The 19,510-nt window shown below is 43.9% G+C and overlaps 1 protein-coding gene across 1 annotated transcript in view; it reads right to left on the bottom strand.

Moving 5' to 3' along the window:
- Positions 1 to 19,510, bottom strand: part of LOC120027915 (uncharacterized protein DDB_G0284459-like) — a 159,459-nt gene that overhangs the window by 54,377 nt on the left and 85,572 nt on the right. Inside the window, exon 6 of the mRNA XM_038973010.1 lies at positions 16,306 to 17,616. Coding sequence (XP_038828938.1) covers positions 16,306 to 17,616 — 1,311 coding nt within the window. The remainder of the gene's footprint in view (positions 1 to 16,305; positions 17,617 to 19,510) is intronic.

The following is a 19,510-nucleotide window of genomic DNA, read 5'->3' as shown; positions in this document are numbered from 1 at the left end:
ATGTAAGCCTTAGATAGCCAATATAAGCCCACGGGGATTTCATTATTCACATATCATTGTCTAGTTCACAGAAAACAACAAGTGTCTGTCACACTGTGTTGGAGTGTGGAGACCAAGTTCCCTTAAGACAGTGGGGAGCCCAAAAACACATCATACACAACACACACACACACACACACACACACACACACACACACACACACACACACACACACACACACACACACACACACACACACACACACACACACACACACACACACACACACACACACACACACACACACACACATTCTCTCAGAGGAAGAGAGAAATCAAGAGAGAAATCACAGCCTTGCTGTGCTTTGCAATGCTGCTGAGGGCCAGTGGACAGCAGAGCAGCCCTGCTGTGGATAGATTTGTCTGTCTCTACGGGGGCTGTGTCAGAAGCCTTATTTATAACCCCAGGCCCTGAGCCCACACCTGAGCGCCCAGCTCTCATCAACACGCCACATCAGCTAGTCGCTGAAAATGTCTAATTTACATAAATATTCCCACCCCTGAGTCAAGAATCACCTTTAGGAGTGATTACAGCTGTAAGTCTTTATGGGTAAGTCTATAAGACATTTGCACACCTGGATCGTACATTATTTGCCCTTTATTCTTTGAATTTTTTTCAAGCTCAGTCAAATTGGTCGTTGGGCATTGCTAGACAGCCGTTCTTAAGTCTTGCCATAGATTTTCAAGCCGATTTAAGACAAAACTCTAACTAGGCCACTCAGGAACATTCAATGTCATCTTGGTAAGCAACTCCAGTGTATATTTGTAGGTTATTGCCGTGTTGGAATTTGTCTCCCAGTGTCTTTTGGAAAGCCGACAGAAGCAAGTTTCCCTCTAGGATTTTGCCTGTGCTTAGCTCTATTCCATTTATTTTTACCCTAAAAAAACTCCCTAGTCCTTGCCGATGACAAGCATACCCATAACATGATGCAGCCACCACCATGCTTGAAAATATAAAGAGTGGTACTCAGTGATGTGTTGTGTTGGATTTGCCCCAAACATAATACTTTGTATTCAGGACATAACGTTCATTTATTTGCCCAATTTTTGGCAGTTTTACTTTAGTGGCTTATTGCAAACAGGGTGAATGTTTTGAATATTTTCACTATGTCATTTAGGTTAGTATTGTGGAGTAACTACAATGTTGTTGATCTATCCTCAGTTTTCTCCTATCACAGCCATTAAACTGTGTAACTGTTTTAATGTCACCATTGGCCTCATTGTAAAATCCCTGAGTGGTTTCCTTCCTCTCCGGCAACTGAGTTAAGAAGGACGCCTGTACCTTTGTAGTGACTGGGTGTATTGATACACCATCCAAAGTGTACTGAATAACTTCACCATGCTCAAAGGGATATTCAATGTCTGCTTTTTTGTATTTGAATTTTTTATCTACCAATATGTGCCCTTTTTTTGCGAGGCATTGGAAAAGCCCCCTGGTCTTTGTGGTTGAAACTGTGTTTGAAATTCACTGCTCGACTGAGGGACCTTACAGATAATTGTATGTGTGGGGTAGAGAAAATACTATTATTGCACACAGTGAGTCCACGCAACTTATTATGTCATTTGTAAAGCACATTTTTACTCCTGAACTTATTTAGGCTTGCCATAACAAAGGGATTGAATACTTATTGACTCAAGACACTTCAGCTTTTCATTTTTAATTCATTTGTAAAAATGCCCCCAAAAAATGATGACACTTTTACATTATACGGTATTGTATGTAGGCCAGTGGCACAACATCTCAATTGAATACATTTTAAATTCAGGATGTAACACAACAACATGTGAAAAATTGGTCATCAACCCATCCTTAGCAGTGTTATAATAGGTGATTTAAAAGAAAAACCTTGCACTTTCAGTATAACCAAATTCACCAAATTGTTTCTATAAAAGTCAGTTGAGTGAGATACAATCGTCATATTTTATGTATACAAAAAAACTACTCAGGCATTTCAAACAAAAAGGATAAAGTACTATATGTTTTTTGAGAATCACAACGTTAGTAATGAAAACGTGTAGAATAGAGATACGGATCTTGATGTACGACTAGGCCCCTCCGTATCGCACTCACCCCTCTAATCTACTGTGTTCTTCACCCCTCTGATCTACTGTGTTCTTCACCACTCTAATCTACTGAGTTCTTCACCACTCTAATCTAATGAGTTCTTCACCACTCTAATCTAATGAGTTCTTCACCACTCTAATCTAATGAGTTCTTCACCCCTCTAATCTAATGAGTTCTTCACCACTCTAATCTAATGTTCTTCACCCCTCTAATCTAATGTTCTTCACCCCTCTAATCTAATGAGTTCTTCACCACTCTAATCTACTGTGTTCTTCACCCCTCTAATCTACTGTGTTCTTCACCCCTCTGATCTAATGCGTTCTTCACCCCTCTAATCTAATGAGTTCTTCACCACTCTAATCTAATGTTCTTCACCCCTCTAATCTACTGTGTTCTTCACCACTCTAATCTACTGTGTTCTTCACCCCTCTAATCTACTGTGTTCTTCACCCCTCTGATCTAATGCGTTCTTCACCCCTCTAATCTAATGAGTTCTTCACCACTCTAATCTAATGAGTTCTTCACCCCTCTAATCTACTGTGTTCTTCACCCCTCTAATCTACTGTGTTCTTCACCCCTCTAATCTACTGTGTTCTTCACCCCTCTAATCTAATGAGTTCTTCACCACTCTAATCTAATGAGTTCTTCACCCCTCTAATCTACTGTGTTCTTCACCCCTCTAATCTAATGAGTTCTTCACCACTCTGATCTAATGAGGTCTTCACCACTCTAATCTACTGTGTTCTTCACCACTCTAATCTAATGAGTTCTTCACCACTCTAATCTAATGAGTTCTTCACCACTCTAATCTACTGTGTTCTTCACCACTCTAATCTACTGTGTTCTTCACCACTCTAATCTACTGTGTTCTTCACCCCTCTAATCTACTGTGTTCTTCACCACTCTAATCTAATGAGTTCTTCACCACTCTAATCTAATGAGTTCTTCACCACTCTAATCTAATGAGTTCTTCACCCCTCTAATCTACTGTGTTCTTAACCCCTCTAATCTAATGAGTTCTTCACCACTCTAATCTAATGAGTTCTTCACCACTCTAATCTAATGAGTTCTTCACCACTCTAATCTAATGAGTTCTTCACCCCTCTGATCTACTGTGTTCTTAACCCCTCTAATCTAATGAGTTCTTCACCACTCTGATCTAATGAGTTCTTCACCACTCTAATCTACTGTGTTTTTCACCACTCTGATCTAATGAGTTCTTCACCACTCTAATTTACTGTGTTCTTCACCCCTCTAATCTACTGTGTTCTTCACCCCTCTAATCTACTGTGTTCTTCACCACTCTAATCTAATTAGTTCTTCACCCCTCTAATCTAATGAGTTCTTCACCACTCTGATCAACTGTGTTCTTCACCCCTCTAATCTAATGAGTTCTTCACCACTCTGATCTAATGAGGTCTTCACCACTCTAATCTACTGTGTTCGTCACCCCTCTAATCTACTGTGTTCTTCACCACTCTAATCTACTGTGTTCTTCACCCCTCTAATCTACTGTGTTCTTCACCACTCTGATCTAATGAGTTCTTCACCACTCTGATCTAATGAGTTCTTCACCACTCTAATCTACTGTGTTCTTCACCCCTCTAATCTAATGTGTTCTTCACCACTCTAATCTAATGAGTTCTTCACCACTCTAATCTACTGTGTTCTTCACCACTCTAATCTACTGTGTTCTTCACCACTCTGATCTAATGAGTTCTTCACCACTCTGATCTAATGAGTTCTTCACCACTCTAATCTACTGTGTTCTTCACCCCTCTAATCTACTGTGTTCTTCACCACTCTGATCTAATGAGTTCTTCACCACTCTAATCTAATGTTCTTCACCCCTCTAATCTAATGAGTTCCTCACCACTCTGATCTACTGTGTTCTTTACCACTCTAATCTAATGAGTTCTTCACCACTCTGATCTAATGAGTTCTTCACCACTCTAATCTAATGAGTTCTTCACCACTCTAATCTAATGTTCTTCACCACTCTAATCTAATGAGTTCTTCACCACTCTAATCTAATGAGTTCTTCACCACTCTAATCTAATGAGTTCTTCACCACTCTAATCTAATGTTCTTCACCACTCTAATCTAATGAGTTCTTCACCACTCTAATCTAATGTTCTTCACCCCTCTAATCAACTGTGTTCTTCACCCCTCTAATCTACTGTGTTCTTCACCCCTCTGATCTACTGTGTTCTTCACCCCTCTAATCTACTGTGTTCTTCACCACTCTAATCTAATGAGTTCTTCACCACTCTAATCTACTGTGTTCTTCACCACTCTAATCTAATGAGTTCTTCACCCCTCTAATCTACGGTGTTCTTCACCCCTCTAATCTAATGTGTTCTTCACCCCTCTAATCAACTGTGTTCTTCACCACTCTAATCTACTGTGTTCTTCCCCACTCTAATCTACGGTGTTCTTCACCCCTCTAATCTAATGTTCTTCACCCCTCTAATCTAATGTTCTTCACCCCTCTAATCTAATGTTCTTCACCCCTCTAATCTAATGTTCTTCACCACTCTAATCTAACGTGTTCTTCACCACTCTAATCTAATGTTCTTCACCACTCTAATCAACTGTGTTCTTCACCCCTCTAATCTAATGAGTTCTTCACCACTCTAATCTAATGAGTTCTTCACCCCTCTAATCTACTGTGTTCTTCACCCCTCTAATCTACTGTGTTCTTCACCCCTCTAATCTACTGTGTTCTTCACCCCTCTAATCTAATGAGTTCTTCACCACTCTGATCTAATGAGGTCTTCACCACTCTAATCTACTGTGTTCTTCACCACTCTAATCTAATGAGTTCTTCACCACTCTAATCTAATGAGTTCTTCACCACTCTAATCTACTGTGTTCTTCACCCCTCTAATCTACTGTGTTCTTCACCACTCTAATCTACTGTGTTCTTCACCACTCTAATCTACTGTGTTCTTCACCCCTCTAATCTACTGTGTTCTTCACCACTCTAATCTAATGAGTTCTTCACCACTCTAATCTAATGAGTTCTTCACCACTCTAATCTAATGAGTTCTTCACCCCTCTGATCTACTGTGTTCTTAACCCCTCTAATCTAATGAGTTCTTCACCACTCTGATCTAATGAGTTCTTCACCACTCTAATCTACTGTGTTTTTCACCCCTCTAATCTACTGTGTTCTTCACCACTCTGATCTAATGAGTTTTTCACCACTCTAATCTACTGTGTTCTTCACCCCTCTAATCTACTGTGTTCTTCACCACTCTAATCTAATGAGTTCTTCACCACTCTAATCTACTGTGTTCTTCACCACTCTGATCTAATGAGTTCTTCACCACTCTAATCTACTGTGTTCTTCACCACTCTGATCTAATGAGTTCTTCACCACTCTAATCTACTGTGTTCTTCACCACTCTGATCTAATGAGTTCTTCACCACTCTAATCTACTGTGTTCTTCACCACTCTGATCTAATGAGTTCTTCACCACTCTGATCTAATGAGTTCTTCACCACTCTAATCTAATTAGTTCTTCACCCCTCTAATCTAATGAGTTCTTCACCACTCTGATCAACTGTGTTCTTCACCCCTCTAATCTAATGAGTTCTTCACCACTCTGATCTAATGAGGTCTTCACCCCTCTAATCTACTGTGTTCTTCACCACTCTGATCTAATGAGTTCTTCACCACTCTAATCTACTGTGTTCTTCACCCCTCTAATCTACTGTGTTCTTCACCACTCTGATCTAATGAGTTCTTCACCACTCTGATCTAATGAGTTCTTCACCCCTCTAATCTACTGTGTTCTTCACCACTCTGATCTAATGAGTTCTTCACCACTCTGATCTAATGAGTTCTTCACCACTCTAATCTACTGTGTTCTTCACCACTCTAATCTACTGTGTTCTTCACCACTCTAATCTACTGTGTTCTTCACCACTCTGATCTAATGAGTTCTTCACCACTCTAATCTACTGTGTTCTTCACCACTCTAATCTAATGAGTTCTTCACCACTCTGATCTACTGTGTTCTTTACCACTCTAATCTAATGAGTTCTTCACCACTCTGATCTAATGAGTTCTTCACCACTCTAATCTAATGAGTTCTTCACCACTCTAATCTAATGTTCTTCACCACTCTAATCTAATGAGTTCTTCACCACTCTAATCTAATGAGTTCTTCACCCCTCTAATCTAATGAGTTCTTCACCACTCTAATCTAATGTTCTTCACCACTCTAATCTAATGAGTTCTTCACCACTCTAATCTAATGTTCTTCACCCCTCTAATCAACTGTGTTCTTCACCCCTCTAATCTACTGTGTTCTTCACCCCTCTGATCTACTGTGTTCTTCACCCCTCTAATCTACTGTGTTCTTCACCACTCTAATCTAATGAGTTCTTCACCACTCTAATCTACTGTGTTCTTCACCACTCTAATCTACTGTGTCCTTCACAACTCTGATCTAATGTGTTCTTCACCACTCTAATCTAATGAGTTCTTCACCCCTCTAATCTACGGTGTTCTTCCCCACTCTAATCTACTGTGTTCTTCACCCCTCTAATCTAATGTTCTTCACCCCTCTAATCTAATGTTCTTCACCCCTCTAATCTAATGTTCTTCACCCCTCTAATCTAATGTTCTTCACCACTCTAATCTAACGTGTTCTTCACCACTCTAATCTAATGTTCTTCACCACTCTAATCAACTGTGTTCTTCACTACTCTAATCTACTGTGTTCTTCACAACTCTAATCTACTGTGTTCTTCACTACTCTAATCTACTGTGTTCTTCACAACTCTAATCTAATGCGTTCTTCACCCCTCTAATCTACTGTGTTCTTCACCACTCTAATCTAATGCGTTCTTCACCCCTCTAATCTAATGTTCTTCACCACTCTAATCAACTGTGTTCTTCACTACTCTAATCTACTGTGTTCTTCACAACTCTAATCTACTGTGTTCTTCACTACTCTAATCTACTGTGTTCTTCACCACTCTAATCTAATGCGTTCTTCACCCCTCTAATCTACTGTGTTCTTCACCACTCTAATCAACTGTGTTCTTCACCCCTCTAATCTAATGTTCTTCACCCCTCTAATCAACTGTGTTCTTCACCCCTCTAATCTAATGCGTTCTTCACCCCTCTAATCTACTGTGTTCTTCACCACTCTAATCTACTGTGTTCTTCACCCCTCTAATCTAATGCCTTCTTCACCCCTCTAATCTACTGTGTTCTTCACCCCTCTAATCTAATGAGTTCTTCACCCCTCTAATCTACTGTGTTCTTCACCCCTCTAATCTAATGCGTTCTTCACCCCTCTAATCTACTGTGTTCTTCACCCCTCTAATCTAACGAGTTCTTCACTACTCTAATCTACTGTGTTCTTCACCCCTCTGATCAACTGTGTTCTTCACCACTCTAATCTACTGTGTTCTTCACCCCTCTAATCTACTGTTTTCTTCACTCCTCTAATCTAATGTTCTTCACCCCTCTAATCTACTGTGTTCTTCACCCCTCTAATCTACTGCGTTCTTCACCCCTCTAATCTAATGTTCTTCACCCCTCTAATCTACTGTGTTCTTCACCCCTCTAATCTAATGTGTTCTTCACCACTCTAATCTACTGTGTTCTTCACAACTCTGATCTAATGTGTTCTTCACCACTCTAATCTACTGTGTTCCTCACCACTCTAATCTACTGCGTTCTTCACCCCTCTAATCTAATGTTCTTCACCCCTCTAATCTACTGTGTTCTTCACCCCTCTAATCTAATGTGTTCTTCACCACTCTAATCTACTGTGTTCTTCACAACTCTGATCTAATGTGTTCTTCACCACTCTAATCTACTGTGTTCCTCACCACTCTAATCTACTGTGTTCTTCACCCCTCTAATCTACTGTGTTCTTCACCCCACTAATCTACTGTGTTCAATAGAGCAATGCTGTGTCCTGGCATTCAACATGTCCTCATAGGAATACAACACAGATAGAACAAACCTCCACCCAAACACCATTAGCTCTGTAACATTCCCTCACCCAAATAGCCCCCACACATAAAAAATAAACCCTTTCTATAACACCACCAGTGAGAGTCCTGTTTTTCCCCCGGTGTTGCCTGTGATGTGAAATCACATCGGTCACCCCTTCACGTCACAAGCCATCAACTCACAACGCACAGATACTTGTCCCTCCTAGGATCCTGTCCGTCAACGGCCCATTGAAGAATCCGCCCCCCAGGAACACTGAAAAAGACTATAGATAAAAATAGGTGGCTGAAATATTTATGCCGCTTGATGTTTTGGGTTGCCGGCCTAAAATAACCCCATAACCTCAGCTTTGCGGGCCTTTTGTTGCTGTGTTCAGCCAAAGTGACATGAGGACAATGTGGGGGCACATTGGTGGCACGTGGGCACCGTTATCCAGGATGGCACCTCTGTTTTGGGGCTGTCCTCCTCCCGCCGCCCTCCAAAAGGCAGAGGCAAGTTATCAGACTGACTGCCTCAACTCAAAGCCCCAATGCTGGATGAAAAAAATCCCAGCACTGCTTGACTTATGTAAACCACAGAAATCACACCAATATTGCATTGGTTCACAGGTGGTAGGGTGGGGGTGCAGGGTTGTTTATGGGAGTGGGAGTGGGGGGCTAGGATATGCTCCTTATTGGTTGGTCTATAAATATGCTAATGATATGCCAATTCAGCATCAGTTGATAGGACATTCCAAAATACCATGGAAATGATTGCATCATAATACCAATTGCCAGGGTTGGAGCTTCCAAGCCGTTCTACTTATTCTAATTTCTATGGACGACACACACAGACGACACACACAGACAACACACACAGACTGCTGTTGGGCTCATCCCGCCCCTCATCCCCAAAGAAAGAGCATGCTGGGTGAGGGACGGGACACAGCGGCCCAGTCTCCTGTCTCCTACAGGGCCTAAATAGCACCGTCAGTGACACAGCTCCAGCCCGGCACACTGACAAAGAGGACAAATTACAGAGGGGCAACAGAGACAGCTGTGTCTGTTCCAAAAATGCACACGCACACACACAAATCAAGCTATTAATCTCAAAGAACAGAACGCAACTGTTAAAAGTCTGTTATTTCGTCGTCGTCCCCCCCCCCCTGACTCAAAGTGCCAGACCAAATGAAGCACTTTTTTTCTCAGGAAATTGATCAAAAACAACTTATTTGTCAGTTTACACACTCCACTGTTCCCCTATCTATCTCCACAGGTCAATAACGGCTCATCACAATGAATCTCTGTCTGCAACGAGCCCATTGAGGATGCCACAGACAGGAAATGATGCAGGATGAGATGGTAAACTGAATCTCCCGTCCAATTCTTCATTAACCATAGCGGTTCCCGTTGAGCCTCGTTTTAACGCTGCATGTCAACAACATCTATTTATATACCGGCAGCTCACCGTGTCGCCCACATAAACATAAATATTTCACAAGCTACTCGACGGACAATTTCTCCAAAGTGAATCAGAAGGTGTCGCGACTTTTATAACTCTTCATTACGTCTGAGGCCAAAATATACAAATAAATAAATGGGTGTAGTTTGGGAAGTAGGCACCTGATGGTGAAGTTGGCATCTAATTGGCTGTATCTTGAGAGGCATGTACTGTACACATGGCAAATGTTGCTACGCTTAGAATAAACCTATGCTAAAGAACTGACTGCAATGCTTGTTTATCACTTGCTCCTGTGAGCGTCTAGTTCTTCATCTGATGTCAGTCGGCGCCACCGACTGAAAGGAAAGGGGGATACCTAGTCAGTTGTACAACTGAAAGGAAAGGGGGATACCTAGTCAGTTGTACAACTGAAAGGAAAGGGGGATACCTAGTCAGTTGTACAACTGAAAGGAAAGGGGGATACCTAGTCAGTTATACAACTGAAAGGAAAGGGGGATACCTAGTCAGTTGTACAACTGAAAGGAAAGGAAAGGGGGATACCTAGTCAGTTGTACAACTGAAAGGAAAGGGGGATACCTAGTCAGTTGTACAACTGAAAGGAAAGGGGGATACCTAGTCAGTTGTACAACTGAAAGGAAAGGAAAGGGGGATACCTAGTCAGTTGTACAACTGAAAGGAAAGGGGGATACCTAGTCAGTTGTACAACTGAAAGGAAAGGAAAGGGGGATACCTAGTCAGTTGTACAACTGAAAGGAAAGGGGGTTACCTAGTCAGTTGTACAACTGAAAGGAAAGGGGGATACCTAGTCAGTTGTACAACTGAAAGGAAAGGGGGATACCTAGTCAGTTGTACAACTGAAAGGAAAGGGGGATACCTAGTCAGTTGTACAACTGAAAGGAAAGGGGGATACCTAGTCAGTTGTACAACTGAAAGGAAAGGGGGATACCTAGTCAGTTGTACAACTGAAAGGAAAGGGGGATACCTAGTCAGTTGTACAACTGAAAGGAAAGGGGGATACCTAGTCAGTTGTACAACTGAAAGGAAAGGGGGATACCTAGTCAGTTGTACAACTGAAAGAAAAGGAAAGGGGAATACCTAGTCAGTTGTACAACTGAACTGTGTCTTCTGCATTTAACCCCACCCCTCTGAATCAGAGGTGCGGGGGGCTACCTTAATTGACATCCAAGATTTTTGGAAAAATGTTTACATGTCCTTTCCTGATTTAGATAGGTTTCTGCTTATAACTTCCAACATTTTGGTAAGGCTATTTGTTAGTCAACTTGTCTACAATTAGATAGATGCAGCTTCTCTTCTGTCCTTATATGTTGACCTAGAAGACTAAAGAAACCCTTGTTCACCAGAATAATGTCATTTTAAAAATGGATAGAATGAATGCTTCAGTCTAGTTGACATCAGTAAAGTTCTCTGTCATCTCTGCTTTTTTTTGCGGAGCAAAGACATTTAGGGACCGGGGAGTAAATGCAATAACAAAACAAACTGGAAATATTTTCTGTGCAAAACGTCCAAACGACATCAGTTTGACCGGTTATAAGCAAATAGAAAGCTGTGAAAATGTCACGTTTCTGATAAGATTTCAGTTAGGCTTGGATACATATTTTATGTGGTTGAAATACGATCAGCTTTTATGATGCTGATAAAGACAACACCTCCACAGATGTTCCCTAACTGCACATTCACGTTCTCTCAAGATGCTGAAAGAAATAAACCATATTTCTCCATATCTGTTCTCGAGTCAACATTTTGCATATCATTTTACTGCAAGAATTCTGGAAGAGTTAATATTGAGGCTATGTGAGAGGTTTAAGACCTACAGCAGTGGTGTAAAGTACTTAAGAAAAAATACTTTAAAGTACTACTTCAGTAGTTTTTATGGGTATCTGTACTTTACTATTTATATTTATGACAACTTTTACTTCACTACATTTCTAAAGAAAATAATGTACTTTTCACTCCATACATTTTCCCTGACACCTGAAAGTACCGGTTACATTCTGAATGCTTAGCAGGACAGGAAAATGGTCTAATTCACGCACTTATCAAGAGCATATCCCTGGTCTTCCCTACTGCCTCTGATCTGACAGACTCACTAAACACAAATGCTTTGTCTGTAAATGATGTCTGAGTGTTTGAGTGTTCCCCTGGCTATCTGTAAATTATGTGTGAGTGTTGGAGTGTTCCCCTGGCTCTCTGTAAATGATCTCTGAGTGTTGGAGTGTGCCCCTGGCTATCTGTAAATGATCTCTGAGTGTTGGACTGTGCCCCTGGCTATCTGTAAATGATGTCTGAGTGTTGGAGTGTTCCCCTGGCTATCTGTAAATTATGTCTGAGTGTTGGAGTGTTCCCCTGGCTATCTGTAAATGATATCTGAGTGTTGGAGTGTTACCCTGGCTATCTGTAAATTATGTCTGAGTGTTGGAGTGTTCCCCTGGCTATCTGTAATGATGTCTGAGTGTTGGAGTGTTCCCCTGGCTATCTGTAAATTATGTCTGAGTGTTGGAGTGTTCCCCTGGCTATCTGTAAATGATATCTGAGTGTTGGAGTGTTCCCCTGGCTCTCTGTAAATGATGTCTGAGTGTTGGAGTGTTCCCCTGGCTATCTGTAAATTATGTGTGAGTGTTGGAGTGTTCCCCTGGCTCTCTGTAAATGATCTCTGAGTGTTGGAGTGTGCCCCTGGCTATCTGTAAATGATCTCTGAGTGTTGGACTGTGCCCCTGGCTATCTGTAAATGATGTCTGAGTGTTGGAGTGTTCCCCTGGCTATCTGTAAATGATGTCTGAGTGTTGGAGTGTTCCCCTGGCTATCTGTAAATGATATCTGAGTGTTGGAGTGTTACCCTGGCTATCTGTAAATGATGTCTGAGTGTTGGAGTGTTCCCCTGGCTATCTGTAATGATGTCTGAGTGTTGGAGTGTTCCCCTGGCTATCTGTAAATGATGTCTGAGGGTTGGAGTGTTCCCCTGGCTATCTGTAAATGATGTCTGAGTGTTGGAGTGTTCCCCTGGCTATCTGTAAATTATGTCTGAGTGTTGGAGTGTTCCCCTGGCTATCTGTAAATGATGTCTGAGTGTTGGAGTGTTCCCCTGGCTATCTGTAAATAATGTCTGAGTGTTGGAGTGTTCCCCTGGCTATCTGTAAATGATGTCTGAGTGTTGGAGTGTTCCCCAGGCTCTCTGTAAATGATGTCTGAGTGTTGGAGTGTTCCCCTGGCTATCTGTAAATAATGTCTGAGTGTTGGAGTGTTCCCCTGGCTATCTGTAAATGATGTCTGAGTGTTCCCCTGGCTCTCTGTAAATGATGTCTGAGGGTTGGAGTGTTCCCCTGGCTATCTGTAAATTATGTCTGAGTGTTGGAGTGTTCCCCTGGCTATCTGTAAATTATGTCTGAGGGTTGGAGTGTTCCCCTGGCTATCTGTAAATGATGTCTGAGGGTTGGAGTGTTCCCCTGGCTATCTGTAAATTATGTCTGAGTGTTGGAGTGTTCCCCTGGCTATCTGTAAATGATGTCTGAGTGTTGGAGTGTTCCCCTGGCTATATGTAAATTATGTGTGAGTGTTGGAGTGTTCCCCTGGCTATCTGTAATGATGTCTGAGTGTTGGAGTGTTCCCCTGGCTATCTGTAAATGATGTCTGAGTGTTGGAGTGTTCCCCTGGCTATCTGTAAATTATGTGTGAGTGTTGGAGTGTGCCCCTGGCTCTCTGTAAATTATGTCTGAGTGTTGGAGTGTGCCCCTGGCTGTCTGTAAATGATGTCTGAGGGTTGGAGTATTCCCCTGGCTATCTGTAAATAATGTCTGAGTGTTGGAGTGTGCCCCTGGCTATCCGTCAAAAAATAAAGACAAGAAAATGGTTCTGTCTGGTTTGCTTAATATAAGGAATTTGAAATTACTTTTTACTTCAACTATAACTTTTGATATTTAAGTATATTTTAGCAATTACATTATTTTTCACTTGGTAATATTTTACTTGGTGACTTTCACTTTTTCTTGAGTCATTTTCTATGAAGGTATCTTTACTTTTACTCAAGTATGACACTTGGGCACTTTTTCCACCACTGACCTACAGTCAGGGTCCATATTTCAGATTCCATCAGATTCCATTTAACCCATCGGAACAGTAGGCTACAGTTCCCGTGACGTGCCACAGGCCCCGTCTTGTGACTGTCAAATGTGTATAGCTCCTCACAATCATCACACATAATCCTCTTTTGCCGCTTCACCAAATCTTTCCCAAACATGACTTTTCTGGCCTTCCCTTCTCTTTATTTTCAACTCTACATTTTGCAGCTTTTCTCTTATTGAATTAAACTACAACATTGTCCTTTTTGCCTCTGTGGATCGACGTAAAGTTATCTGCCCGCACCCAAAACCATTTGGTGTGTAGGCTGTTTGGCGTGTGTAGGCTGTTTGGCGTGTGTAGGCTGTTTGGCGTGTGTAGGTTGTTTGGCGTGTGTAGGCTGTTTGGCGTGTGTAGGCTGTTTGGCGTGTGTAGGCTGTTTGGCGTGTGTAGGCTGTTTGGCGTGTGTAGGCTGTTTGGCGTGTGTAGGTTGTTTGGCGTGTGTAGGTTGTTTGGCGTGTGTAGGTTGTTTGGCGTGTGTAGGCTGTTTGGCGTGTGTAGGCTGTTTGGCGTGTGTAGGTTGTTTGGCGTGTGTAGGCTGTTTGGCGTGTGTAGGCTGTTTGGCGTGTGTAGGTTGTTTGGCGTGTGTAGGCTGTTTGGCGTGTGTAGGCTGTTTGGCGTGTGTAGGCTGTTTGGCGTGTGTAGGCTGTTTGGCGTGTGTAGGCTGTTTGGCGTGTGTAGGCTGTTTGGCGTGTGTAGGTTGTTTGGCGTGTGTAGGTTGTTTGGCGTGTGTAGGCTGTTTGGCGTGTGTAGGTTGTTTGGCGTGTGTAGGTTGTTTGGCGTGTGTAGGCTGTTTGGCGTGTGTAGGTTGTTTGGCGTGTGTAGGCTGTTTGGCGTGTGTAGGCTGTTTGGCGTGTGTAGGCTGTTTGGCGTGTGTAGGCTGTTTGGCGTGTGTAGGTTGTTTGGCGTGTGTAGGCTGTTTGGCGTGTGTAGGTTGTTTGGCGTGTGTAGGTTGTTTGGCGTGTGTAGGCTGTTTGGCGTGTGTAGGCTGTTTGGCGTGTGTAGGCTGTTTGGCGTGTGTAGGCTGTTTGGCGTGTGTAGGTTGTTTGGCGTGTGTAGGCTGTTTGGCGTGTGTAGGCTGTTTGGCGTGTGTAGGTTGTTTGGCGTGTGTAGGTTGTTTGGCGTGTGTAGGTTGTTTGGCGTGTGTAGGCTGTTTGGCGTGTGTAGGCTGTTTGGCGTGTGTAGGTTGTTTGGCGTGTGTAGGCTGTTTGGCGTGTGTAGGCTGTTTGGCGTGTGTAGGCTGTTTGGCGTGTGTAGGCCTTTACAGTAACGATATGGGGAATAGTTACAGGGGAGGATGAATGAGACAATTGTAAGCTAAAGATGATTAGGTGGCAATGATGGTATGAGGGCCAGATTGGGAATTTAGCCAGGACACCAGGGTTAACACCCCTACTCCTACAATAAGTCCCATGGGATCTTTAGTGACCACAGAGAGTCAGGAGACCTGTTTAACGTCACATCTGAAAAACAGCACCCTACACAGGGCAACATCCCCAATCACTGCCCTGGGGCATTTTTTTAAACCAGAGGAAAGAGTGCCTCCTACTGGCCCTCCAACACCACTTCCAGCAGCATCTGGTCCTAAAACAACATCTCTCTCAATACTATTCTATATTCCACTTTCCTGTCCTAGTGTCCCCCGCCTGCCGCTGTATACAGTATATATCTACCCTGGCCTGGACATAGTCACAGCGACAGCACCTGCAATCCCTCACATTGATTTATCCTTGGATTCAGCCTCAAGCCATCTGTTTTCAGCCCTGCCTCGCCCTGTCTTGAAGGGTTTGTGTCACTGTGGTGCATTGCAACGCAAGACTTTGCTACAATCTATTTAAACAATGTTCCACAATCTATTTCCCACAATCTACGCCCCATAGAGATCACGTAGATTTCCTGACTCACCTGTTGTGGTGGCCGTCGTGGAGGCAGAAGGGAATCGGCAGGACATGGAACGAAAGAAAGAGGTAATAACAATCAACATGGGATCTGATTTGAGTGTATATTCATTCAGACGTGTTTTTGGTTAGTGAGCGGTCATGCATTGCAGTGGTTTGGACAAAACATCCACAGAGAACTGTTTAGAGGCTCCTCTCTGAACGAAATGTTAGCTATAGAAGAGACAGCGTGGAGGGAAGAAATCTTTTAATTCAACAGTGAGGATAAGAAGACATGAAGAAGTCATGGACCTCCAACATACTAGACTAAGAGAGACACCGGGACACAGCAGAAAGGAAGACAGAGAGAGAGAGAGAGAGAGAGAGAGACACCGGGACACAGCAGAAAGGAAGACAGAGAGAGAGAGAGAGACACCGGGACACAGCAGAAAGGAAGACAGAGAGAGAGTGAAACTGGTGACACTGCATGTGGTGATGTGTGGTAGTTAGTAGCACACCCTGGACAACACAGGGTTAATGAGAACACTCCAGCACTGCCCAGACGCAGCAGTGCCTTGTGGGTAAGAGAAAACTCCCCAAAAAAGCCAAACCACGCCCCTCGGACAGAGTGTATCTTAGTTAGTCAGTCAGGCTGTCTAGACTGGGCTATTGGGTCGGTCCCAGCCCAGCCATAGAGCCACATGCCCATGCAAGGTATTGGTCGACTCCTCTAATCCTCCTAGTGAACATCACACACCACTGCAACAAACCTTCTGACATTGGGGCCACCACCACGGTGAGGGGCTCTGTGGGGTTGGCGAAGCAGGGGAAGAAGGACTGGGCGGTGGGGTTCAGACCGGAACCTGGTGAGGTGGGGCTTTTGGTGGAAGAGGAGGAGGAGGAGCGGGACTTCTTTGGTATCTTCTGTGATGGGGATTTGGCCTTTTTGCCCCCCCTGGGGTAGAATTCAGGCATGGTTTTGGGGCAGCGGAGCGGGACTGGGCTGGGTGTGTCGAATGCCAGGCCCACAGGTAGGTAGCACGCTGGAGTGATGTCACTGAACTCAAAGCAGTTGTTGTTGTTGTTGAAGTGGTAGTCGTTGATGAGCCAGGAGCTGTCGGAGGGGGAGAAAGGGGGTGCGGTCGCTGTGAGCTCACTAGGCTTCTCCAATGGTGATAGGCCACGATCTTGTTGGTGGGTGGGGCTAAAACTCATGGCATCTTCAATATGGACATCCTGCATTGAGGTGTCATGATCAAACATCACTTTGACCCCTGACTCATGAACTGGGGAATCTAGGGAAAAAGTTGGGGAGAAAGCCTCTTTGTCATTACCCAGGCTGGCAGTCTCTGTATCCATAAGCAGGTATTGGTAGCTGGCGGTGAATGTGTCTCCAGGACACGTGGCCATGGGGAAGGTGCCTCTGGGCGAGAAGTCTCCCTGACTGGTGGGGGCCATGAGAGGGAGCAGATTCTGGGTGAGAGATGGAGGGAAGAGGTCCTCACTGGCAGGGATCAGCCCCATGTTACCCATGCTAGAGTAGGGGTTCTCCAGGGGCTGGGGGTGGGCGATGGGGGGCGCTAGTTGGTCTAACACCCCCTCAGGGAGGTGAGTGGCAGAGGAGGGCACGAAGGGCTCGGCTGTAAACCCCCACTCTTCTGGAAGCTTCTTCCTGCTCTTGCCCCTCTTTCCCCTGCCTCCACTTCTCCCTGGCTCTTCCTGCTCCCAGCCCCCCACCATCCTGTCCCTGTCCTTGCGGGGGGAGACCCTGTGGTGGCCCTCTGACGGGATTGTGTTCTCAGCCTGAGTCTCCGGTTGGCCCCTGTCGTACACCTCGTCTCGGGGCCTCCTCTTCTTCTTCTTCTTCTGCTGTTGTTGTTGTTTGCAGTCATTTCCCTCGTTGCTCTCCATCTCCTCCCCCATGGCCAAGGCCTCTCGGTGGGGCCGGCCACAGTCAGGAAGGTCCTCGGGGCTGGCCGCCAGGTGGCTTGCATGGTGACTGATCATTGTGGAGCAGCTTGGGGTGAACGGCAGGTCGGTGGGAATGCAAGCCTTGTCTGTCCAGCCATCGCCCAGGGCACCTTGTGTGTGAAGAGGGAAGAGAGTTTAAAGCAGGTTTCTACAGTGCATAAGTATTCAGACCCCTGGACTTTTCCCACATTTTGTTACATTAAAGCCTTATTCTAAAATGTTTTCAATTGTGTTTTTTTCTCATCAATCTACACACAATACCCCATATTGACATCACAATACCCCATATCGACATCACAATACCCCATATTGACATCACAATAGCCCATAATGACATCACAATACCCCATAATAACAAAGCAAAAACAGGTTTTTAGAAATGTTTACAAATTTATAACAATTAAAATATATATATTACATTTACATAAGTATTCAGACCCTTTACTTAGTACTTTGTTGAAGCACATTTGGCAGCGATTACAGCCTCAAGTCTTCTTGGGTATGACGCTATAAGCTTGACATACATGTATTTGGGGAGTTTCTCCCATTCTTCTCTGGAGATCCTCTCAAGCTCTGTCAGGTTTGATGGGGAGCGTTGCTGCACAGCTATTTTCATGTCTCTCTAGAGATGTTCGATCGTGTTCAAGTAAGGGCTCTGGCTGGGCCACTCAAGGACATTCAGAGACTTGTTCCGAAGCTCCTCCTGCGTTATCTTGGCTGTGTGCTTATGGTCGTTGTCCTGTTAGAAGGTGAACCTTCACCCCAGTCTGAGGTCCTGAGCAATCTGGGGCAAGTTATCATCAAGGATCTCTCTGTACTTTGCTCAATTCATTTTCCCTCGATCCTGACTAGTCTTCCAGTCCCTGCCGCTGAAAAACATCCTGATAGCATGATGCCGCCACCACCATGCTTCACAGTAGGGATGGTGCCAGGTTTCCTCCAGACGTGACGCTTGGCATTCAGGCCAAAGAGTTCAATTTTGGTTTCATCAGACCAGAGAATCTTGTTTCTCATGGTCTGAGAGTCTTTTAGGTGCCTTTAGGCAAACTCCAAGCAGGATGTCATGTGCCATTTCCTGAGGAGTGGCTTTCTTCTGGCCACTCTACCATAAAGGCCTGATTGGTGGAGTGCTGCAGAGATGGTGGTCCTTTTGGAAGATTCTCCAATCTCCACAGAGGAACTCTAGAGCTCTGTCAGAGTGACCATCAGGTTCTTGGTCATCTCCCTGACCAAGGCCCTTCTCCCCCGATTGCTCAGTTTGGCCGGGCGGCCAGCTCGAGGAAGAGTCTTGGTGGTTCCAAACTTCTTCCATTTAAGAATGATGGAGGCCAGTGTGTTATTGAGGACCTTCAATGCTGCAGATATTTTTTGGTACCCTTCCCCAGATCTGTGCCTCGACACAATCCTGTCTCGGAGCTCTACGGACAATTCCTTTGACCTCATGGCTTGGTTTTTGCTCTGACATGTACTGTCAACTGTGGGACCTTATATAGACAGGTGTGTGCCTTTCCAAATCATGTCCAATCAATTGAATTTACCACAGATGGACTCCAATCAAGTTGTAGAAATATCTCTAGGATGATCAATGGAAACAGGATGCACCTGAGCTCAATTTATAGTCTCATAGCTAAGGGTCTGAATACTTATGTAAATAAGATATTTCTGTTTACATTTTTGTATAAATAAAAAATAAAAAAACTGTTTTCGCTTTGTCATTATGGGGTATTGTGTGTAGATTGCTGAGGATTTTTTTTGATGATATCCATTTTAGAATAAGGCTGTAACATAACAAAATGTGGAAAAAGTCAAGGGGTCTGAATACTTTCCCAAAGGCACTGTACTCACGCTTTCACTCTCTCTCGCAATGCATTTCTCAACCAGACAAAATCGTGAACTTCAAAGGGCTCAAAACCATATTCAACAGTGCAGTCTAAGACATGAGAGTAGTAACAGTCACAGTGTGCAGCTGTGGACGCTCATTGGAGGTCCATTCAACGTAACGGA

Source organism: Salvelinus namaycush, chromosome 33, assembly GCF_016432855.1.
Source record: "Salvelinus namaycush isolate Seneca chromosome 33, SaNama_1.0, whole genome shotgun sequence".
NCBI classification, from domain to species: Eukaryota; Metazoa; Chordata; class Actinopteri; order Salmoniformes; family Salmonidae; genus Salvelinus; species Salvelinus namaycush.
The sequence above is the reverse complement of the archived record's forward strand: the minus strand, read 5'-3'. Positions and strand labels throughout refer to the sequence as shown.